The following is a 25,110-nucleotide window of genomic DNA, read 5'->3' as shown; positions in this document are numbered from 1 at the left end:
GGCTCTTGGCTTGGGTGGAATTTTATCTGCTTCTTCATCACCAGCTGATCTGAAGCTCTCCTGGGCAGTTAGAGTGTCAAAGATTCATTTTGCAAAAGGAGGGAGTAAATTAATCATTACCTAATTCATGCAAGCCTTCTCAAAACATGCAAGCCAAGACGGGAAAGGGGCATGTGGCTGAGAGATGCCCTGACGGTGTTCAAGGGTTCAAAGCCAGGCAGAGCTGGCCAGCGGCGAAAGAGTCGGGCCGTGGCTACCTGGGGGGATACTGATGGGAAAGGCCACAGGAGCTTTCTGGGAAACGCTCTCTATCTTGATGTTAGTGGTGGTTACGCAGGGACCTACTGATGGGAAAACTCCTGGGGCTGAACTCTTTAAATTTGGATCCATAAGGTTTTTAAAAGTAAAAAAAATATCACAGAGACCAATATATCTAATACATCACAGGTATAGTGAGGGACAGGTGAGTGACAGCCCAAAAGCAACAGGCGTCACGGGTGGGATCTGGGTGGCAGGGACCTGGCTGTACTGGATGCCATCTTTCAGCTCTGCTGCACGTTTACAATCTTGGATAAACGCAAAAGGTCACATACTGTATGATTCTGTTTCTGTGAAATATCTAGAATAAGTATAACAGATTAGTGATTGCCAGGGGCTGGGAGGAGGAGTGGCTGCTAACGCATGTGGGGTTTCCCTCTGGGTGACAAAAATGCCTTGGAAGTAGACAGAGGTGGTGGTTACACGACAGTGCGAATGTACTAAATGCCCCAGAATTATTCACTTTATTGTTATTATTATTATTAAAATATATCTTTATGATTTCAGAGAGAGGAAAGGAGAGTGAGAGAGAGAGAGAGAGAGAAACATCAATGATAAGAGAGTCATTGATCAAGCCCACAACCCGGGCATGTGCCCTGACCGGGAATCGAACCCCGATCGCCTGGATCCTGGGTCGATGCTCAACCGCTAAGCCACGCCCGGCCGGGCTCACTTTATTATTTTAAAAAATGTTTTTATTGATTTTAGAGAGAGAGGAAGGGAGGAGAGTGAGAGAAACATCCATGAGAAAGAGAAACATTGATCAGCTGCGTCCAGCATGCCCCCTACTGGGGATCAAGCCTGAAACCTGGGCATGTGCCCCAAAACTGGGAATCAAACCTGCCACCTCTCAGTGCACGGGATGACACTCAACTAACTGAGCCACACCAGCTAGGGCTGTATTATTCACTTTAAATGGTTATTTTATGTTATGTTATGTCAATCTCACATCAATAAAAAAAATAGGGAAATCCACCCTGGCCTGTGCGGCTCAGTTGGTTGGATGTCAGTTCGTGCACTGAAAGGTGGCTGGTTCGATTCCTGGTCAGGGCACACACCTGGGTTGCAGGCTCTGTCCCTGGTAGGCGGTATGTAGGAGGCAGATGATCGATACTTCGCCATCACATCAATGTTTCTCTCTCTCCCTCCCCCTCCTTTCCTCTCTCTCTACACATCAATTAAAAATATATATATTTAAAGAAATAGGGAAATTCTACAGAACTTTGGGGTAATAAAATCAATAATGATGTTTTCTTCTGGGAAAAAAAAAGCAAGAGAAAAGACAGAAAAAATATTAGCCTTCATGCAGTCTTCAAAGAGGGGTCTCTTTTTTCGAGTTTGTTCATTTAAAGTTAAAAAACAGTTAAAAATGATCTTCCAAATACCTCCTCATTAGTCTTGCATCATTACTCTAAGCAAATAAACCGAGAGAGCGAGACCCTGCTCACACACACACACACACATCCGAAAAGGTCAGGTACACCAAAATGTTAATAGCTGATAGATCTCTCTGGTGCGGGATTATGAATGATTTTAATTTGCTCCCTTATACTTGTTTACCAGTCCTGCAATGTCCATAATGAACACATTACTTTTATTAGGAGGGAAAAAAGACACACCCAGAAAGCTGTTTTCACTTAAGAAAGAACACACAATCATAGCAGCATGACAGAGGGAGTAAAAAGTCACCAGCAGAGCTGGGTTCCAGGGTGCGACGGAGGGAAGGGGGCTGGCAAGGTGGGCACTGAGGCAAGAAAGGCAGGAGGTGGCCCAGCAGGTGAGGGCAAGGAAGGACTGCAGGGAAGGGCACCTGGCAGGGCACGGAGTCTTCACTTGCCTTTCCTGGCCCCATTTCTCACCGCCAGCTGTGCCATCCCCAGCCCGCCTAGTCCCTCAGGTCTCTGGGCTGCCCGGGACTGGCTCTCAGCTGGCCCTGGGGACAGCACTGGGACCAGCCAGACCTTGAACTCCCTTATGACCCGTCTACCTACAGTCCCCCACTCCTCTTAGTCACCCCCTGGGTAGGAAGGCAATGTGAAATACAGACCGCCCAGTTAAATTAGAATTTCAGATAAACAACGGATAATTTCATAGTACAAGTATTTCCCAAATAGTACATGGGATATACTTATACCAAAAAACTTTTTATTTCTGTTCTGAAATTAAACTTTAACTGGTATCCTAGATTTTATTTGCTAAATCTGGCAACCCCACCCTTGGGATGCCTCTGGGGCCAGCTCTGTCACTGACTAGTTACCCTGGCCATCTCTGAACCTCAGTTTCTCCAGCTATAAAATTGGGTATAAACTCACTGCACTGGGCTGGTGGTTTTCATTTTAGCAGCTCACAGTTTGAGTGCAGCTCCAGTGTCCCAAGTGGTACAGCATCCTTAGGAGAACCTACAGCTCAGGACTGTAGTTATCCCCATGTTACAGAGACGAGAAGGAAACTGAGGCACAGAAAGGGAAAGTGATTCTCAGCTACTTTCCCTCTCTCCTCTGACAAAGTAGAAGGATCATGAGTCTGAGTAATGCAGTGGTCATGTGAGAAGAGTGATGATACTGATGATAATACTGAGCCCTGCACTGCGCCTGCATGATCTCCTCGACTTTACAGCAGCTCAGGCGATAGGGACAATCACTCCTACCCCTTCAGAGAGAATCACATGCACAGAGAGGTGAGGGGACTTGCCCAAGGTCACACAGTAAGTGGCAAGAGGATCCTAATCATGGGATCCTCCTGGGCCTGTGGTTCTCTTCCAGGGCCCATAAGTGGCAGGAACTTAGTACCTGGGGTTGGGGGCTGGTGTTAACAGCCATAGCAAGGCTCCTCCTCAGTTTTTCCACCTTGGTGCGGCTGACATTTGAGGCTGAATCATTCGGGTGGGGGGGCATCCTGTGCACTATAGGGTGTTTAGTAGCATCCCACTAGATTCCCATCCGCTGCACTCCCCCAGCTGTGACAGCTAAAAATGTGTCCAAATGTGGCCCCATGTCCCCTAGGGGGCAGAAAGACCTAGGTGGGAACCTCTGGGTCAGGCAAGACCCTGGTCCTGGAGGGGCTGGAGGCTCAGGGGGTCATGGGGGGGGGCACTCACGCTCTGCATCTTGGCCTCCACATCCACGATGTTCTTTTCCACCTGGTCGGCATTCTTCTGCAGCTGATCGATCAGCTCTGACAGCTCCTTGTTAGAGATGCTGTGGGCAGGAGAGGAGCAGGTGAGCCGGGGGACTGGAGGGCAGGGGCCATGTCCCCACCAGGGCCTCGCCACCCAGGCTGTCCCCAGGTCCAGGCTCTGAACAGCAACTGCCCCGTGAGCCTCAGATGGAGCTTGGCTGTTCCCCAGGGTGAAGTCACTAAAGCCACAGAGACAAGACAGCACCTGGGCGGGAAATCAGCCCCCGTTCCGTCGTTCACTCTAACGCTCTATTTTGCCACGTTGGCAGAGCACTCTTATTATTTTTTCTCTACTCCATATTTTTTATCGAGCTACAATTCACATACTATAAAATTCACCCTTTTAGAGTATATAAGTCGGTGCTTTCTAGCATGTTCACAAGGTTATACAACAATCATCACTATCTAATTCCAGTGCACTTGCATCACCCCGAAAAGAAACACCGAATCCTTTTTATGGCCGACTAATATTCCGCTGCAAGGGCAACCCACACATTGTTTATCCATTCCTCTGTTGATGGACATTTGGGTTGTTTCCACCTTTTGGCCATGACAAATCATGCCACTATAATCATTCGGGTACAAGCACCCTTATTGTTAAATACTCGGCACTCTCCTTCCAATCTACAGAGTCTTTATATTTAAATAAATTTACTTAAGAGGTGAACTTGGGTTCCCCATTGTAAACAGAAAACCAGAAACCCTTGCCATAATGGAAGCAAGAACCCCCCAAAAATTCCATGGAAATAAGATGACAGCATTAGGTTCTAGCTGGATGCTTGGTGGCCTGCACGAGACCAAGCCCTCTCTTGCTAAAAAGCAGAGGTTGGCATGTACCACAGCCAACTCAGAGCTGCGTTAGCACTAAGCCGAGGCTTTCTCTCGGATGTTCTCAGAGTGTCTAAGAGACTTGAAATCAGAACAGCTTTCTTAAGCGGTGTTTCTGTGTTCTCTTCTGTTACAGACACCCTGAAACCGTATCACATACCACTCTGGCAAACACTATCACGGCAGGGAAGACCTTAGCCCTGGGATCAGAGGCGGGTTCTGGCTGTGTGCCTTGGCCAAGCTGCTGTACCTCTCTGTTCCTCTGCTTCCGCTGCCAGATGGAATAACTGTACCTTTCCCGGAGGGGTGTTATGAATGGGAGTGGGGTTATTCAGGCAAAGAGCTGGACCTCTAGGAAGTCTCACAAAGGTTTGTGATTATTGTAAAGGAGCCTTCCTGATCATTGTCCAGCCCCACCTTTGCTGTTGTTTTCTTTAAACAAAGGAAGAAACAAAGATCAGAGAGGGAAAGCAAGTGGGCCAATGTCACCCAGCAAGCCAGATGGTCAAGATTAGTGCTCCATCAAATCTCCATCAAAAACCCCTTTGTACCAACTCTGCAGTGGGGCCTGATCAGCCAAGCATCCAGAAGTTTCATTCCACCTGCACTCATTAAGCATCTACTGTGTACCAGGCCGAGCACTACACACAGACCACAGCCTCACCCCTCTGAGAATTCACCCCCTAGACAGGGAAAAAAGTCAGCATTTACAGAAATAGTCACAAGACTGAGGCGGGCATGGCGGCTGGGGATGCCCAGACGAGCCTCCTAATGGGCTGGGTGAGGAGAGGGGTGATCAATGAAGGCTTCCAGGAGGAGGTGGTGGTAGCTGGATTCTAAAGGATGGGGAAGAGTTGGGTTCATGGGCAGGAGGCTCCAACGAGGAGAGGCCATGAAAGAAACAGGCCATGGGAGTGTCCCTTCAGTTGGCCCAGGGCAGAGCTCTTGACACAAGCAAAGGGGGCTGCCAGCTTTCAGAGTGGAAGTCCTCAAATCAAGGCCTGGGACCCACCTACTGTGGCATGAAACCTTCAGATTCCCGGGCATAACTCAGACCCTCTGAACTTAGATCTCCAGAGCTGGGCCCAGGAAGCTGTATTCTTGTTGCTGTTGTTTCTATAGGTTCCTCAGGGGACCCTAATACCCTCAGAGTTTGAGGTACAACACTGCAGGTAGTGCTGGTATGGGGGGAAGTCGGGAGGCAGAAACGGGTGTGGCCAACAGAAGCCGTAAGTCTGTCCCTCCATGTCCCAAACCTTGTCTGAGGGACTGCTTTGTGCCAGGCCTGGACACACAGAAACTGGGGGGACAGGGGCAGCGGGGAGAATAACAAGACCCAGGCTAAACCCTCTGTAAAGTCAACCAAGGAGGCAGCCTTTCCCAAAGCAGGGTCCCAGGAATCCCAGTCCTTTAAGTCACCCTCAGAACGAAGCCTTTGTAAGTCAAGGCAGGTAGGAAACCCCAACCCCTCCGTAAGTTCATGAGTCAGCAAAGGCTGAGAAGTCCTGCAGGAGAGAAAGCTGGTACTCAGCGGAGTGGCCGGGAAGGCTCAGCAGAGGGGACTGTGGATGGAAGATCTGGGTAAGAAGGGGGAAGGGCTGGGCTGCTGGGTCCTGAGCAACCCCCACTGCCCCACCCCCTGGCTGGGCAGGCCCCCTGGGGAACGTGGGCACTTCTGGGCCCCTCAGCCCCACCTTACCACTGATCCTTAGCCTGGCCTGTTGAGACTGTGGGGCGTTTCAACCCAAATATTTAACCCGTGACGATGTGGGCCGCCATCAGGGACCTGCACTATGGGTTAGGTGGTGTCCTTAGTCTCTCTCGGGGCCCAGCCCAGCCGCACCTCTGGGCGTGGGACCAGTTCCCAATCCGGCCCCTTCAATGGTTGGGGCAGGTGTGAGGAACGTGCCTTCTGGGCCCACCCTGGCTGGCCCATTGTTCTAGTTAAAGCCCTGCACAGGAAGGGGACATGGGGCAGAAAGGGGAATGGAGACAGCCAGCCTCCTGGGCTCCTAGTGGACAACAAAGAGGGGTTTGGCGGGAGCTTTAGGTCACAAAGCCCTGCTGGGCTATTCATTGTTTGGACCATCTCAGGCAAGCACCTTACCCTTAATGTGCCTCAGTTTCCCCATCTGTTGACTGGGGTAACCACACAGGCATCATGGTAATTTGACACTTACAGACATCAGATGACTTCACAGGCACCACCCCAATAGCATCCACACCCTAAGTACCTGGAGGAGGTTTGTATGCCCCTTTATAGAAGAGGAAACCAAGGCTCAGAGATGCCAAGGCACTTGCCCAGGGTCACACAGCTTGTGAATGTAGAACCAGAACAGTGTTGCTCTAGAGGCCACATGATCAAACACTGGGCTAACAGCTACTCGGGAAAAATCACATGAGCCAACATACAACCACCACATCACCATACTGGTATGAGCTCATATTTACTTTCTACACGCCAGGCTCCCCACCCGCGTCTTCCTTAATTTTCATTACAAGCCTGTGAGGTAGGTGTTGGCCCAGAGGGTAATCATTAATCATCCCCACTTTACAGATGTGGAAACTGAGGATCAGAGAGGTTCAGTAACTTTCCTAGTCACACAGTAATTAAATGTCAGAGCTAGAATTCCAACCCAGGCAAGTCCCTTGTGCAGGCTATTAACAACCCCATGTGGCTATCCTGTAAGGCAGGGGTGGGAACGTCCATGTGGATAAATCATTTGGTCTGCCCCTGCCAAGGCCTCGCCAAAGAGAAGCAGTTCCAGCCACCACATTAGGGGTGAGTTAATTAAATGTTTGACCAAATATAGCAGGCTAATTTTTAAGTTGATAATTTTGTATGGCCTGAGAATGACGTTATAAATATCCAAATGACCCTTGGCAGAAAAAAGGTTCCCCACCCCTGCTGTAAGGGCTCCCAGCACTCAGTAGGCACTTAAAATATTAACTTAAAATGCCAAGTGCCCCAAAGTGGGTGCCACTTCTCAACCACCAGGATGGCAATAATAAAAAAAGACAGACAATAGCAATTGTTGACAAGGATGTGGAGAAATCGACGCAAAATGGTGCAGCTACTTTGGAAAACAGTCCGGAAGCTCCTCAAAAAGTTAAATATAGAGTTACCACATGACGCAGCAAGCCCGTTCCTTGCCACCTCCCCAAGAGAAATGAAAGCACAGGCCCTCAGGAAAACTTGGGCACAGGTGCTCACAGAGCACTATTTACAACAGCCAGAAAAGGGGAAACCACCCAAGCGGTCATCAACTGATGAGTATGTGAATGCAGTCTAACCACGCAGGGAACACAGCTCAGCCAGGAGAGGGCTGAGGTGCTGGTACACGGGCGACACTGAAACCCTGAAGCCATCGCGCTGGACACCAAGCGTCAGGTACCGCACGATTCCCTTCGTCTGAAAGATCCAGAACAGGCGAATCCACAGACGCAAAAAGTGGATGAGTGGTTGGCAGGTGCTGGGGAGGGGGAGTGACTGCTAAAGGGAGAGGGGTTTCTGAGGGGATGAAAATGTTCTAAAATTGATACTGACGTTTGTATAATTCTCTGGATACACTAAAACCCGTTGAGCTGCATATTTTAAATGAGCGAATGGTATGGTATCTGAGTTCTATTTCGATAGGGCTGTTTCCAAAAAACACTGGCAAGAGTCCTAAGTGACAGGGTTTTTCTCTTCCCTCAGCCTCTCTCGAGTCAGCCCCTTTTATCCTGTGTCCCATGGAGGCTGGGCCAGCTCTGGGTTACGCCCAGCTGCCTGGGGAATGCTAGTTAACACTCAGTGGAGAGTTGACCACGTGCCTGGCTGAGGCTAAGCAAGTCACATGTAGATGAGTTATTTAATCCTACCACTCCCCAAAGTAGCACTGTCCTCCCATTTCACAGATGGGGAAGATGAGGCACAGATCAATTAGATAACTTGGCCATAGTCCCACTGCCAGGAAGCAGGGCAGAGCCAAGGTTAGAATCCAGGCATCTGGAGCATGGTCCCAACACTTCCATTCTTTGGGCTTGAGGTCCTGAATGAGAGGCCCCAATGGGTCCTGCATTCCTCCTGCCACCAAGCTGGCCACAGGAGCCCACGTGTCCCCATGAGAGCTCTACAGCCCCGTGCCAGGAGTGCAGGAATGCGGGCAGTTAGGTAACGACAGGGAAGGGGTGCAGATCCCAGGAGGGCTGGGAACTGGCTGGGCAGGCCCAGTTTTTCATCTCGTTAATAAGCCACAAGGGGCAGCCAGACGTGGCACCCTGGAGGCCAGCAGCCTGGCTGATGGAGGCCAAGATACAGCCCTTCCCCATGATCCTCATGCCAGTCCTGTCCCACCCACGCACTCACATGGCACCTCCACCCACCTGGAAAGAGAAGGGAATCGGATCTGAGTGACATGCTGGGAGCAGGACATGACTGCCCCTCCCTCCCCTTACTCAGAGGTTCACCATGGACACTGGTGCTGCGGGCAGTGGCCGTGGGCGCTGGAAGCTGCCTCGGAAGTCATCCAGCCCCACCTGCTCATTACACAGATGAGCAAACCGGGGCCCTCGGAAGCAAAGGCACCTGCCCAAGGTCATACAGGGGGCAGCTGGTGTCTGGAGCCAGACAGGTTCAAATCCTGACTGCATCAACCTTGGAGGGGCTATTGATATTTCTGAGCCTCGATTTCATCATCTGTGAAATGGGGGTGGCACATTCTACCTAATTAAGTGAGGTGGGTGAGGGAGGGTCAGAAATAGCAGAATTGAGTTTCAAAGACCACTCTGGGGTTTGAGGACTGAGTTGGAGGTTCAGAGCAGCATCTGGGGGTCCCAAAGCATATCTGATATTTAAACTCACAAGTGGGGTGTCACTGCTCTTTCACCAGTGCCAAAACAGTGCCTGGTAAACCAAAGGCATCAAATGAAGGAATGCAAATCACCTAGCACATTGTAGGGGCTCCAAAATGGTGACAGTGACATCTGTGCATGCTACACATATTCATCACTCTTTCATTCCCCACAGGGGTTGCATCCGCAACAGAACAAAGCCTTTACATTGCTCCCTGAATTGTTTCTCTCCCGGGGATCCCCACTTGCTTCCTTCTGGAAGTCACTTCACAGTGAAGATGGCAAGGTTAACATCACCAGGGAGAGGGTACATCAACATGGTGGGACTCCTGACACCGGGCACCGAGGGGGACAGAGGATCCCATCTGCAGAATCCTTCCCAACAGCACACAGCCTCCGTCTCAGTACCAGGAGCCAGCAGGCAAACCCAAACTGAGGACGGGTCTACAAAGCACCTCTCTGAAAGTGCCCAGGTCACAAAAGACAAGACTGGGGAACTGTCAGATGGGAGACCAAGGAGACATGACAACTAAATGGGACGTGGGATCCTGGGACAGAAAATGGACATTGGGGGAACTGGGAAATTAGTAAAAAGTTTAGAGTTTAGTTTTTTTTTTTAAAGGTTCCTTCTAGATTTCTGGATTTCCCAGCAAACTCCTACAGGAGTGGGTGCTTCTGGGCGATGAGGCATCTAAGATGCCCACCTGTGGACAGGCAGAGAGGAGATGGAGTGCTGTGGCCTGAGACGCCACCTGATAAAAGCTGATGGGACCCAGAAGTCAGCTGTCCCCAGAAAGGGCCCCCTCAGCCTCACCCAGGCTGCAGTCAAAGGCTACAGGTGGGTTTCACAAGCCAGGTGAGGTCCTCACACGGGTAGATTGGGGCCATTTCTCCAGAGAATCAGCCCTGGTTTTCTTCTCCCAGGCTGCGGAAGCTGGAGTCTGGTATAAGTCCAGGTCTTGTCCAAGGCGTGACAAGCAGCCCTGTTTACTAGGCCTGGCCTGTGTATGAGACTGCAGGCACAAGGAGGGAAAAACGGGGTGCAGGCTGGCTGGGGGTGCTGCCTGGCACTGCCTCAGTGCCCTGGGGCCGGGTTTGAGGACACACTCAGGCACAAACAAGGGCTTTTTGGGCCTGAGCCCAGGGTGCCAGCCAGGAACAGGCGTCTCTTTGTGTCCCAGGATGTACTCAGAGCGCTGGAGCTGTGGCGAGAGGGCCTAGGCACCTCACATTGCAGCAGGTACTCTGGCTCTGTCCCTAGGAGTTAGAAATTCAATAACCACAGTCCGACCTGCTTTACAGGTGGCCACTCACAGCCCAAGAGGTCAGCTGCAAAGTGGGGAGCTGGGATTGGAACCCAGGACCATGTGACACCCGGTGTGGCCTAGGATAGCCCATGGTCTGGTCATTGAGCTGTCAGGAATGCGGGGACAGAGGTGGCACCCGAGGTCACTATGGATGCTTCACATGGGCAAAGAAAGAGAACACAGGTGTGTCGAGGGTCCCTTCAGTCCCCTCCTCTTGTTTTGGTTTTGCTCACCCTTTCTGGCTGTATAGCTCTATGCAGTTACAATCTGGTTAAGCACCCAGACGGAAGGCAGATGTCCTGGATTTGAATCTTGGCTCAGTCCTTTTAGGCTGTAAATTACTTTGCCTCTCTGAACCTGTTTCCCTATTTGTCAATGGGGGTCATGGCACTACGCACACCACTGGGGCTAGGGTGGAGGTTAATTGAGAGAATAAAGGGCTGCCTTGGGGGAGCGCAGGCTCTCTGCTTCCACCTGGAGTCACTCACTGTCCAGGGATTTGGGCTCCTTTTAAGGAAATGATAAAAGCCAGCAGCTGAGGCCGACGTCAGAACCCACTGGCACTGAGGAGCTAAAGGAAGACCCCAGGCCACCCACGCCATTCACACTGATGTTCATGCAAGCCCAGACACACTCTGGTCCCGCCTCATGAATGTTGCCTCACCCAGGCGTGGAGAAGTCACAAGTAACCTCAATATTTGGAAATGTCTCCTCCAACCCCTGCAGGGAGAGACTGGTGCACAGATATGGGTAATGAGGCTGCTGGGAGGATACGGATCCCAGGCCCGGCCCAGCTGAACCATCTTGAATTTGGGCTAAGGATCATCTCTGTAAATTTGGAGATTAGAGGGGTACAGGGCGTTTCCCTGATGGGGTTTCTGCTGCTCTGAGAACACTCCCCTGTCTGCAGGAGGGAACCACAGGAGGGAGGGTAAGGAAGGCCCATCTACCCAGTTGTTCAACCAGAACCCCAAGAATCACCCTCATCCCCATCTCTCCCTCCCCTGATTCCACCTGGTAACAGCTCTCAGTGCTTCCACCCTCCCTCTGCCCCATGGTTTCCACCTGATCAAGGTTGCCACCTCTCAGCTGGACCAGTGCAATGGCAACCCCAACGTCTCCCTGCACCCAGGCTCTTGCCCCCCCTGAGCCAACTTCTACATATTTGTCAGAGAGATCTTTCAACAATGCAGCCAATCACACCACTGTCTGGTTTCAGACTCGCCAGTGCTCCCAAGCGCTCTCAGAACAGAGCTCACACCCCTGCCCAGGCCCACAAGGACCCCAGCCCCCATCCATGTGCCTGGCCTCATTGCCTGAGCGTGTGGAGCTCTCTCCTGCTTCAGGGCCTTTGCACTCGCCATGCCCTCTCTGGTCTCTGTTCGTGGGTCGCCTCCAGGACCACCCAAGCCGAGACTCAGTCTCCTGACCGCAAGCCCAGTTGTCCCGCTTGGTCTTTCTACCTCCTCCAAGGACTCTACAGCTGTCAGAAGCTCCTGCTTCCCAGCCTCCTGCCCCAGGAGAGACACAGGCCCTCCAAGGACACCAGGAATGGCCAACCCTCCAGCCCGCAGCAGAGACACCCATGCTTGCTGCCTTCAGCATTCCCTGTCCAAGTCACGTAGCACCAACTGGCTCATTCTCTCTATCCTGCCTGCAAGGAGAGAAACTGAGTCAGCCTGGCCTGGGGAAAGAATGTAAACTGTGGTGTTGCCCCAACCTGGGTGTGGGCTTGAGCAGGTTCATTAGCCTCTCTGTGCCTCAGGTTTCTCATCTGTGAAATGGGGATAAGAATCGATCCCACCCAAGAGCGTTGAGACCATTCAAGGAGACAATCCTTGTAAAGCACCTAGGGCATGGCTGTCACATCACAAAGGCTCAGGATTGCTGGAGCTTTTGCCTATTTTGTTCACTGCCATGTCTACAGCGCCCAGCAAAGAGCTTGTCCCAGCAACAGTCAAATGAGCTTCTCCTGGCGTTTGGAGTTAACAGCGCATGTTATTTCACCTGCCTGGCCTTAGTTTTCTCATCCACACAATGGGGTTATGGTATCACCTGGCTGAGTAGCAAACAGAAAGACACGTTCAATAGATGGGAAACATACCGGGGGTACTATGTCACTTTGACTTCAAGGCCACCACTGTCCAATAGAATGTGTCACATTTGTAGTTTAACTTTCTAGTAGCCGCTTGAAAAAAGTCAAAAGAAACAGGTACACTTAACTTTTACAAGACATTTTATTCAACCCAACGTATCTAAATATTATATTGACACATAATCAATAGAATACTATTAATGAGATATTTTAGATTCCTTTTTTCACATTAAGTGTTCAAAACCTGGCATGTAGTTTTCACTTGCAGCACATCTACTATGTTCTAAGCACATGTCACGTGGTTCGTGGTTACTGTACAGGATGGTACAGCTCGGATGATTCTGAGGCCTCTGGACCACTTTGCTCTAAGCCTATAGCGACCACCAATCTTGCCCCAATGAAGCTGACAGATGCTTGGAGCATTTATCTCCCTAGCTCAGTGCCTGGTACCTAGGGACATATAAAAAACGGTTGCTCCCTTTGCTCCCTGCCACTCTCCCACCAGACCCACACAGACTGGCCAGACGCCTGCCCAGGGCCAGGTGCCTGCCCAGGGCCAGGTCTACAGATCTTGTCTATGGATCCCTGGCTGCCTGACTTCAAAACAATCCAGAGCTCCTACTTTGCCCAGTAGAGCATGGTGCCTGGGTGCAGCGTGCCAGGCATGCAGAACGCAGCCCAACACCCTTTCCCAGTCGCCCAGAGCTGCAGCATCCTTACCTACAGGCCATGGGGGCAATACCGGGGGCACCTGGCTTGCTCCCCAGCCATCCCTCCCTCCAGGCTGGGAGAACGGCCCCTTTGCTGAACTGCCCACTCTAGAAAACAGTTCACACCCCAGTGACCGCCCATTCCTGCCCAGAATGTTCTGTCCCCCATCGGTCACAACTCAGCTTTCCGTGTGTAGAGGTGAGAACCGGCGGGGACAGGGTATGCCTGGTGGGGACAGCTCTCCCTCCCTGGCTAAAGCTGCCTCGACCTCCAGGCCTGAGTCAGTCACCATGTTCCAGCCCTTGATCGCATCTACAGTGCCTCCCTTTTGGGGTTAATTCTGCCTCAGTGGGTGTGTGCAGGAGCAGGCAGGAGCAGGAGGCACCAGCCATGGAATGTCTGGAATGTAAAGGGGTGCACACCTTTCCCTGTAACCAATCTTGCCCCTCCCACAGCCCAAAGAAGGGCCCTGGCCTCCTGCTGGCCTCCGTCATCTTCTTCTGGGTCCTGCCTGCTTCCAGGGCCAGCCAAGGCCTGAGTGGCTCCCTAGAAACCTCCAGACCTGGTGGGAGGCTCACCTAGGGGGCTGGGTGGCCCCAGTCTCCACCTTCTTTAAACACTCCCTGGCTGAAAGAGCAAAGGCTTGTCACTCCTGGGCATAGTCCTGTCCCTGACACAAAGGCCCGTACAGTAGGCACTCAGGAAATAACTGGTGAATATGAACAACTAAACACTAAGAGCACCTACTAGGTGCTCAGCCCTTTCATGTATCACCCACTGTAATCACAGCCCTAGGAGGTAGGCACCCTTACAGTCACTGGGGCACTTTCTTAATCCTGCCTATTAGGCTATAAACTTTTGGACAATAAGTCTTATTCATCTTTGGGAGGCCCTTCTGTAGCCCTTCATTTCAGACCTTGAATAGGCTTGGGGCTCAATAAATAGGCGTTGAACTGAATGCCTATTTTATAGCAGTCAACGACTCCTGTCTCCCCATTTTCCAGATGAAGATAACTGAGGCTCAGAGGGGTTAAGAAACTTGCCCAAGGTCACACAGCTGGGAAGTAAGTAGTGGTGCCAGATTTTTCACAAGCTCCAGATACACTTCCTCAGAACACGGGAACATCACTACAGATCCACAAACAGGGAGAGAGAATCGGGGAGACATGGGGAAATAGGAAGATGCAGCAAGGTGTTCACCACTCGGGGAGACACAGTGATTCGAATCTTGCTGAACATCTTCACCAGCACAATTAATCCCAGTAGCGGTAACTGAGGCTGAGTCATTCTCCTAAGTAGACCCCATGAGGGGCTCCCAGCCTGTCCTTCTGAGCAGGCCTTTGGGGTGGGGGTGGAGGAGGGAGGAACCAGCACGAAGGGAACACCCCCTGGGCCATGCTCTACCTGGTGCCTGACACGGGTTCATACTCTGATCCTCATAACAACTCATCGGTACTATTATTGCTCTCATGGCAGATGAAGAAACTGAGTTCAGGGAGGAGGGGAGACCTGCCCCAAGCCACAGAGTTATTGTCTATGCTGGTGACTGCTGCCACCCCAGTTGGTTTTCTAGATAGTCAATATTTTTAAATACTCAATTATTGGGAACCAATTTTCACCCCCACCTGCCAACTCCCTCTCATATCTCTGCCCTTCTTACAGGGCCTGGGACAGGCCCTTCTCCATTACCAAGCCCCTGTAGACAGGACTTATAGAAGACATGCTATAAAATGTCTGTTCAAGTTAACACCTATTTATTGAGCCCCAAGCCTAGGCAAGGCCTGGAATTAAGGGCTACAGGAGGGCTCCCCTAAAAGATGACTAAGTCCTTATTGTCAAAAGGTTTATAGCCTCAGAGATAGGATTAAGAAAAACACCCCAATAACTATAATTACAATGATTCAGATAAACTGGGTCAGGGTATTTTTATTTGCTCTGTCCTTTCAGGCCTTATATCCTAATTTTAATTGTGAAAATATAGCTCAATCCACTAAAATGCAGGAGAGGGACACAAAGAAAACAAAGAGAAAGCATAATAAGAAGGAATACAAAACAATATGGCAGGAGTAGGTCCAAACACATCAGTCATCACAATAAATGTAAATGAGTCAAACTTGCCGGTTAAAAGATAAAGACCCTTAGACGAGAATATTAAAATAAAACAAAAGTCAGCTCTAGGCCATTTTATAAGACACATACCTGAAACAAAATGATGTGGGAAGATTGAGAATAAAAGAATAGAGTGAGACACACAGGGTAATGGCTACTGAAAGGAGAATACAGGTGTACATAACTCTAATACAAGATGGAGCAAGGTAATCAATGTAAATATGTGGCTCACACCTCTGGCTGTACATCAAAAGACTGAAGTCTGGGCCCCACCCCAGAGATTTTGACCCAATTTGTCTTCAGCAGGGCCTGGCCATTGCTTTTTTAAACTCCTCAGAGGATTCTAATGTATAACCAGGGTGGGAATGAGAAAACAACCCAGAGCAATGTGTTACAGCACTAGGGAGAGCAGACTGAGGAAGAATTGTCCATCTCTAGAGGAAGGAAGTCTTGTGAGAAAGCAATATACAGGAAGTACCCAATAAATACCAGATTGATTGGTCAATTGACTGATACTCTCCTTACCAGAAACTTCCATGGTAATTAGGCAGTAAATTTCTCCACACCCAGCTATTAGTCCCAGGGAAGTAGTGTTGAGAGGGTTGTTGGTATAGTAACTATACCAACTGTTTCATGGCCTGGTCGTTTCTGCCCAGGGAAGGTCACCCCACCTCTGGCCTGTATCAGGCATGTGCATTTTGGCTATTGTTATATACACACACAGAAATTCAAGCTGTTTTTGGTAACACCAGGGAATGTCTTGAAGATTTTTGCAAGGTTTAAATGAAGCTCAAGCCGATCTCAGTGCCCTGGGTTATGTTAAAACAGCATTTCTGGTTCAAGAGCACTGGACAGGGAGTACAGGTCTCCATTTATTGAGCACCTACTACATGCTTAATGCTTTACACACATCATCTCCAGTCTTTTCCACAATCTCACATGCCACCAATTTTCAAAGCAGACCTTCCACCACTGTTTACTGAGTACCTACCATGTGCTAGGCACCATTCTGTGGGCCCAGGAGCAACCACACAGCATGCAAAGTCCCTGCCTTCATGAAGCTTGCACTCCAGTGATGAAGAACAAAACCCAGCCCTGCCTGGGTGGCTCAGTTGGTTGGGGCATTGTCCTGTAAGCCGAAAGGTTGCAGATTTGATTCCTGGCCAGGGCACATACCTAGGTTGCAGGTTCAATCCCTGGTTGGGGAGTGTACAGGAGGAAACCGACCAATGTTTCTCTCTCTCTCTCTCCCTCTCTCTCGCTCTCCACCCACTTCCTAGCTCTAAAACCAATAAAAACATATCCTTGGATGAGAATTATATATAAAAAAACAAAGAACAAAAGCCCAGAGGCCCTGGCTAGGTAGCTCAGTTGGTTAGAGAGTCAACCCGATATACCAATGTTTTAGGTTCAATCTCCAGTTAGGGCGTATACAAGAAGCAACCAATGAATGTATAGATAAGTGGAGCAACAAATCGATCTCTCTCTCAAATCAATTAAAAGAAAAAAGGAACAAAGCCCAGAGAGGGGCAGGAATGTGGCGTGGCACAGCTGACACATGGCACAGCTGGGCCTGGAAGGCGGGTTCTGGGCTCCCAAACCCAGGTTTTTCCTACTCTGCCCACCTTGCCCCACACCCCTGCCTGTGGGCCTCAGTTTCCCCCTCAGTAACATGGGGGATCAGCTGCCCATTTCATAGTTGGGAAGTCAAGCTCCTCTTCCTGAGCAACAAGACCGGAGCCCTCTCTGTTCTTGGTGGCACAGACTCAGAACCCTTCCCCAACCTTCCACTGGAACCAAAGTCCCCACATCCTGGATGGAGAAAACCTTAAAAGGTATGAGTCTGAAACCTGAGCCCAGGCATCTGGGATAACAAAGAATTCTGCACACGACTGTTTCCTGCAGCCTGCAGCCTTCCAGGGTCAGCAGGCAGTGGGTGGAGCTGCCAGCCACTGCCCTGGGTGTGCGTTTATCTCATAAGGCCTGACAAAAATCCCTCTGCCCAGGAAAGGATGGACAGGCAGCCAGCCAGCTGGCTTGCCTGCTCCCAGCTGAGAATGCCCAGGTCAGAGCAGCTGAGAGTCCTTGGGCAGGTGAGTGAAACTCAGCCTCGCCTAGAAAAGAGAGCCGAGGGTAGTTTTATCTAAGAAAGACAACAATTATCATTTAGGGCAGTTGTTCCAAGCTGGGACTCAACCTCAGACACTCTAATATGTTCACACCTTTCCAAATGCCCCTCCCCACCACCAGAGTTTCCACGGCCTACCATCCAGAACCTCCCTGCTTGCCCTCCACCCTTGCTGACCATGCCTGGGCGCCTCAGCCCCCTGGGGCCACGTCCCTCTCCTCCCCCAGACCCTTTCTCTTCCTATCGACTGGACTGGACGCTGATACAGGACGCTGGGCTCCCCTCCTGGCTCTAGCCCATGCTGTTCCCTCTGCCAGTTCTCCTGGTCCATCCCCCCCCCCCCCCCCATGCCCCCTTCAAAAAAACCTGAAAACCCATGACCTAACTTGAACATGCAGAAAAGTCCCGGAAAGAATCCTACCACCACAATTTAGCTAATGTTCCCATGTTGCTAGATTTGCTTCAGAGTTTGTTTAAAAAGAAATAAAATGTCCTCGTTCATTATCCCTCAGCCCCCTCCTCGGGAGTAGAGTAATTTTGGAGCTGGTTTCTTCCTAAACTTGTTTTTACACTTTCAATGCATATCTGTGTCTGCGTCCAGAAACACTGCATGGAATCGTGCTGCGGGTATGTTTTTAAAAATGCACACAAACGTGCTCTTTGCCTCCTCCGCCACCTTGCTTTAGTTTTGCAGCAGGATGTCTTTTCAGGTTGATGTAGGTAGATGCACAGCTCGCCATCTCGTCCTCAGTGCTTTCTCTTCTGATCCTAGATGTCCCCTCCTCCAGAAGCTCACCAGGCTGGCTTAGGGCCCCCTTGGCCCCACTGTCTCAGCTTCTCAACCCCCATTGTTGCCGTCTGTTTACTAAGCTTGCAAAGGTGAATGGGTGGGGGCAGAGGGCAGTGGGCACTCTGCTCTGGCCCCAGAATTTCTGTCCACAGATAAAACCCAGCCCCACCTTCCTGGTCCAGGGGTGTGTGTGTACATGCACCAGTGTGTCTGTTCCTGTGAGATGTTTAAAGGGGGAGAGGATCTTAGCTCACCCTCATTCAGTCACTCAGCACATGGACTGCACCAGCCAGTTTCTGGGGCAAACAGACATTTATCCCCACCTGGCCACCAGAGTCCAGTGGCTGTGAGATAAGAGCCACAGAGGAGACGGTGAGACAACAAAAGAGGTGGGTCTGCTTCAGCAGAGAGGTGAGGGAGGGCTTTCCTGAGGAACAGCGGAGAGCCATGGAAGAGGAAGACAAGTGAGCAAGCGAAGATGGATGGGAAGAGCATTCCAGCAGGGGAACAGAGTGTGCAAAGGTGGCTGGGTGCAGTGTGGAAAGGTGGGGGGCGAAGAGTCAGTATTGTGCTGTGCAGGCCAGCAGCTCCCAGGGCCTGAGAACAAAGGGAAGCCTGGGGAGGGGTTAAAGCCACAGGGGGACAGGATCAGAGCTGCATCTTACAAAGAGCTCCCTGGGTGCCACGGGGAGAAGCGACTGGGGGCTGGGATGGAAGTGGGAACTGTGAAGAGGGTACTACAGTGCCCAGGCAAGAGGGGATGGTGGCCCAGCCTGGGCTGCTACCTCTGGAGGCAGGGAGAAGTGGGGAGAGGGCAGGGCTCGGCCTACAGACAGAAATCGGCACCAGGGGCCTCCCTTCCCAGGCTCCAGAGGCTGTAACACAGAAGACCAACCAAAAGCAAAGAGAACAAAGACCAGAGGCCATTTCCCTCTTTCCGCTCTGAGACAGGCCGAGACAGGCCGGGCAGGCAGGATGGAAGCAAGGCAGGTGGCGATGGCAAGACAGGAATCCTGGGTCTTCCTCCCTTGACAAGGAACCTTGGAAATGCTCTCAAGGCAGCTTTCCCCCCAACCCCAGGACCCTCCTGATGCCCCCTCCCCTCCTCAGGGTGCTGCCTAAGTGGTGTGAATTGAGTTAAGCCTCTCCCTGCAAATTCCCTGTCCCCAGATAAATGCCCCGGACAATGCCTGAAATGCCACCATTAGCAGCTTCCTTATAGTTCAGCTGGTTCTGTTCTGAATTTAATTTATTAGGTCTCATTCCCTCTGCCAAGAGAAGGACTGGGCAAGTGAGGGCAAGGGCAGAGAGATGAGAAGAGGAGAGGGTTGCTGGGGTGGAGTCAGCGAAGACAAAAGTCAGTGACTGGCCCAGGGCAGTCCCTAGTCAGCTGCCACAGCTCCAGGTCCGGTGGAGAGACCTAGTTTCCTTACCCAGGGGACCCTGAGCCCCCAGCATCAGCCATTTGTGAGCTGTGAACCCAAGGTGAATGCCTTTACTTTTTTTTTTTTTTACTTTTCTTTTTGGAGGGAGGGAGAGTTTTTCCTTTTTTATATTTTTATTTTTAAAAATATGTCTTTATTGATTTCAGAGAGAGGAAGGGAGAGGGAGAGAGAGAGAGAAATATTAGTGATGAGAGATCAAGCCGGCTGGGCGAACGCCTTTACTCTTGGCCTCGGTGTTACCCTCTGTGAATTAGGATACCACCGCCAATGGCAGGCAGTGTCAGGATGGGATGCTATAACATCCATGGCCACGCCAGGCACACAGTAGGTGCTGCAGAAATGGCTGGGCAGATCACTGCAGTCCAATCACCCACACGGTTGGAGGTAGGCTTTGCCAACAGGGAAAGCCTCCCTGACTAATTGTTCAGGCTTTCCAGCTGTAACTAATAAATGTGTGCATGTGTGTCTCTCCACGTGTCTGCTTAAGGGGGGTGTGAGGGTCCACATGAATGTTTGGGTGGATGGATGAGAGTCAGCTGACTCCATGCCCCACCCTGACTGCAGCCTCCACAGTTGGAAGGAGACCAGCTGCCTGGTTAACTCTGGGCTTAGCACGATGCTTACCCTTAACAGCTGCTACAGTTTACTGAGCACTCACCAAGCCTGGGCCTGGGCCTATCACACACATTTGACCTCGCCAGCTGAAAGGTTGCTATCATCACTCTCATTTCACAGATGAGAAAACTGAGACTCAGAGATGTTAAGAGATCTGCCCAAGGTCACACAGCTCAGGAGGGGCTTGAACTCACACCTGGCTATCAAACTCTGTGCTCTTAACGACCAAGAAGTTCAGGGTACCCCAGCGGACTTCCAAGAGGGCACATGTCCCTTTCACCAGCCTACAAAGCCTTGGGCCCTGCTTCCCATGCAGGTTCCCCACATTAGGACTAAGCCATTCTCACAGCAACCTGTCCAAGTGATGTTGGGAGACCAGGGTGCTTACTGCAGAGCTGCAGAGCGCTTACTGGGACACAGGTCTGGGTGGAAGAGCAAGACTAGTCCCATTTTACAGATGGGAAAGCTGAGGCTCAGCAAGGTCAAATTTCTTTGCCAAAATCAAACAGGCAGAATTCAGTCTCACTTCAGAGCTAGAACTTAACCACCCCACTCCTCCCCATGACAGGTTGGACACCTTCCCTGGGAAGTTCTACCTGATCTCCAACATCTCTACTCTAACAGTGCTTACTTCAGACCAGTTAGGGAGCACCAGAGCACTGGGCTAGAAACATCTGTCCAGTTCTATGTCCTGCTGGGGACAATTGCCCCTGCGTGGCTTCCATCACCCCCGAAACCCAGTCCTGTAACTATACTCGTAATTAAGTGCAGGGAGATTGTCAATATTTCCTCTATACCCCACACCCCCTCAGGAATGGCATCCCTGGAGTTCTGCAGGGCATACCCAGTTTGGGCACACAGTAAGTGCCTTATCTGCATTTGTTCAATAGTTATGCTCATTAAAGCTGCCATGGATTTAGGCCTCCTATATTTCTTAACTCTTTCCTAAATTATTTCATTTAATCCGCATGCCACCATATCACCAGGAAGGCACTCTGCTTGTGCCCATTCTACAGGTGAGAACACAGAGGCACAGAGAGGCCAGGCAGCTCGCCCCAGATTGCACAGCCAGGAAGTAAGGGCTGGCCGGGCTGCACGCTTAGCCACAGAGCAGGAAGGTGGGAGCAGATGCCCTCCTGACCCTCCCTGTTGTACTGGACGCTGTCCTTGGTGACCTGCACTATCAGGCCTGAGTCTGTCATTAGCTCAGGTGTGAACATAAGCTCCACACCTATCATTAGGAACCAAGGTGATGGGAGCAGCAGAGCTGCTCACACCCTGTCCCAGCCCTCCCCAGTTTCAGCTGCGGAAAGGCTGACAAACAGGGAGGTGCAGTTTTCTTGGTGGAGGCACTCTGTTCACTAGTTTGCACCTCTGCAGCTTACAGCCTGGCGTGAAGGTCACAACTCCTGGGTCCTGGGTCCCCTCAGCTGAGGCAGTGATGCTGACCCACTGTCTGGGCACCTCCTATGTGCTAGGGGTATTATCTTCGTTGTCACATTTGCTCCTCCCAGTAGCCCCATGTAGGAGACATTAGCATCATTCCTGCTTTGCAGACGAGAAATTTAAGGCTCAGAGAGGTTCCCTGACTTGCCCACAGCAGATGTGGCAAAGCCAGAATCAGAAGCGAGGCATTCTGCCCAGGCCCAAAGCTCATACCCACCATAACAAGCTGAATCTCACTGGCAAGCCCACCTTCCTCCAAGCAATCTGGAGGGGACCCCCAGAAATTCACAGTGAAAGAATAACTGCGGGACCAGTGACCCATGACCTGTGACCACATCGGAGAGCTACAAGGACAGGGCTAAGCACTGGTTAATGCTCAAAAGATTCTTGTTGAGAGAATGGGGCAAGAGGCTGTTCCCCATCCCACAATCCAGTCCATGAACTTAACGCCATGGAGAGGAAGGGGCAGAGGGGTGCACTGGGCTGTTGAGATCACTTGGAGAAGCACCTGACACCTACTCAGGGTTGTGACTGTGTAAGGCCACGGGGGCTCAAAGGAAGGAAGTCTTTCACTCCATCCTGGGAGAGAACTAGGAAGGCTTCCTGGAGAAAGACACCTCTAAGCTGAGATTTGGGATCAATCAGGTCAGTCAGCCAAGGGCAGGGGGTGGCTTCCTTGGGCCAGGAGTATGGAGAGGGGCAGGACCCAGTGTCCTTGCCACTCCCAGGCCCTCAGAGTCCCCACAGCTATAAAGGATGGGAATCTTTTCTTCCTAATTGTCTGCTGGAAAGATCAAGTCCCTCTCAGCTTGTCTGGATTTAGCCTAACCTTTTGTTCAGTCCAAGCCCAGGCCTTGGGGGACTGGATGCAGGGCAAGGCCTGGCTCAACTCCTGATGTGTGCGTGTGTAAAGGGCTGGAGGGGCCTTAGTCTTGATGTGGGGAGAACAGTGCAGTCCTCTGACTGGCACAGAGCACGCAATTGTGCAATGTCCAAGAGAGAACAGCTCAGGGACTGGACAGGACCCCAGTTGAGTCTGAGAGCCAGCTGGACCCAGCCACAGAGGAACAGTGTACAGAGCCCTGCCCCATCTCTGGGATTGCGAAAGACCAAGGAGGCTGAGGTTGGGGGGAGCCTCACAGGGGAGGGAAGAAATGCCTCTGAGCTTGAAACAGCTCAACTCAGAGGTGGGGGTGGGTGGGATCACTGGGCAGTGGAGTTTCTGAAAGGGCTGGGCCCACATGCCCTGCCCTGAGCCAGCACCCAGGCCCGGCAGCACCTGTCAAACAGGTCTGCCTGGGCTGGACCACAGGGGCAGGGGTGGGGGCCCTGGCCAGAGTTTTCTTGCCTTCATCTGGGGCCTGCAAGGGAGTTAGGAGCTGCTCAGGGTCGGGGGGGGGGGGGGGGGGGGGGGGGGGGGGGGGGTGGCTCAGGGTGACTGCACCTTGGGGAGGGTACCCAGGCAGGTGAGCTGTGCGATCTGAGTCCCCCACCTGCCTGAATCCCCTTCTAGAGAGAAATTTGGTAAAGTGCTCTCTCCTAAATGGGACCCCCACCTCCATTTCCCTAGAGAGGGGACAAGGCAGACACTGAGGTCCCGCCCTCTCCCTCAATCTCAGCATCTCCACGAGGCTCCCTTAAACCGGTTATTAAGTGAATACATTAGGCTTATCAAAACGGACGTGGGCTGCCCTCTTAACGCAAACACATCAAGACTTGTCATTCCTTTCCTAAACCGCCCTGGGAACCCCGGGCTCGGAGACGCCGCCAGTTTCGGGGCTGGTGGGGGGGAGGGCCACGCCCCTGAGAAATCCGCAGCCAGAAGGAGGTCCCGACACCGCCCAGCAGCAGCGCAGACCCCGGTGTGGCTGCCAGCGGGGAGCGGGAACAAGAGGTGCTTCAGCCTGTGCCCCCCACCCAATCGATCCCACACCCACCGGTTCCTCTTGACGAGGCTCGAGCGCAGTGTGGCAGGTCCTGGTTAATGTTGCGGCAGGTGGCAACCCCCATCCAATTGGCCTTGCCCACCTCTAGCCTCCCCAACGCCTGGAGCACCTGCGAGCTCCCCAAGAAGCGAGGGGAACGCCCTCTCCCACACCCCGGCTCAATCTACCCGCCCCCGTGCGCCCCTAGACAGTGCTTCCCAGGTCCCATGCGCCTCCTCTCCACCCCGGCGCTGGGTGTAGCGTCCCCTGGGCACAGCTCTCCCCACCTGGGCGGTGCTTCACGGCCCAAAGGGGCCCCCGGCGCAGGGACGACTCTGGACACGGAGGTCCCCTATACCTCCGGCTCCCTCCCCGCCCTGTAGGCGCTAAGCCAGTGCTCTCCGGGCTCCTAGAACTCTCTGGTGCCAGATACAGTGTTTTCCCTCGGATGCCTCCAGCCCGTCCCCACTGCGGCCCGACTTCCCAGCTCTAGGGTGGCGCTCGGGTCCCACGTTCCAGCGTGTCGCACACTCCTGGCTCAGTCCCCCGCTCCCCGGGCCTCCCGCGACCGTGCTTCCTGGGCACCCTGCAGCCCTCAGGGCCCCGCCGTTCGCCCGAGCCCGGGGCGGCGCTCCCGGACCCAGCGCGCCCCCCAGCGCGCGGGTTTCGCTAGGGCGTGCGGGTCCCGCGCGCCGGCGCCTCCTCACCTCCGGGTGTGCACCGTGGGGCTGTATTTGCCTTTGTTTCTCTTCTTGAAGAGCGAGTTCATGGTGGCGCTCGGGGTGCGAGGGCCGGCGGGCAGCGGGCGGCGGCTCGGGACTGGGCGTTGGGCGGCGGGCGGACCCTGCGCGCACCGAGGGGCGGCAGCGGGCGCAGGTGGGCGAGCGACGGCGCGGGAGCCCGAGTGAGGCGCGCCTGCGGTGCGCGATCACTACTCGCGGGGGGCGGGGCACCCGCCGGCCGGGGCTCTCCCAGCCACTCGGGGAAGGTGGCGCTTACCTTCCCGAGGGCGGGGCCACCGGGCGGGCGGGGCCTCCAGACCCGCGGGGCCCGCGCCCTTGGCGGGGCGGGAGCGGGGGGCGCCCTGCCTGGGTTGGGGGTGGGGACACGGGGGTCTTTTGTGGACCCCCCCCGCGCCAGCCAAGGTCTGGGCAGGCGGGCGGGGGCGCACAGAGCGCTTTCCTGAGCGCCCTCAGCCCCACCCTCACCCCCGGGCCTGGCGTTACCTTGGCCGAGGGCCCTCGCTGCTCTCTGCCGCCCCCCCTGTTGGCTCACACCCAGGTGGGTCTTGCAGGCAGGTGTGGCGCGGACCGGCCCGGGTCACTGTGGCCTGGAGAGAAAGTGAATTACACTCAGGTGGTGGCGGTGTCCGTGGCAACTGAG

General features: G+C 52.6%; 1 protein-coding gene across 1 annotated transcript in view; it reads right to left on the bottom strand.

The window, feature by feature from the left end:
* The window catches only part of PPL (periplakin), a 45,059-nt gene extending 20,539 nt beyond the window's left edge, over positions 1-24,520 (bottom strand). Inside the window, exons 1-2 of the mRNA XM_087815659.1 lie at positions 24,435-24,520; positions 3,416-3,515 (exon numbers count right to left, since the gene is read on the bottom strand). Of these exons, the coding sequence (XP_087671785.1) occupies positions 3,416-3,515; positions 24,435-24,496 (162 nt within the window). The 5' untranslated portion in view covers positions 24,497-24,520. The remainder of the gene's footprint in view (positions 1-3,415; positions 3,516-24,434) is intronic.
* Between the last annotated feature and the right edge of the window lie 590 nt (positions 24,521-25,110).

The sequence above is a fragment of the Miniopterus natalensis genome, chromosome 3, assembly GCF_054644295.1.
Source record: "Miniopterus natalensis isolate mMinNat1 chromosome 3, mMinNat1.hap1, whole genome shotgun sequence".
In the NCBI taxonomy this organism is placed as follows: domain Eukaryota; kingdom Metazoa; phylum Chordata; class Mammalia; order Chiroptera; family Miniopteridae; genus Miniopterus; species Miniopterus natalensis.
This window is presented reverse-complemented; position numbering and strand designations above follow the sequence as displayed.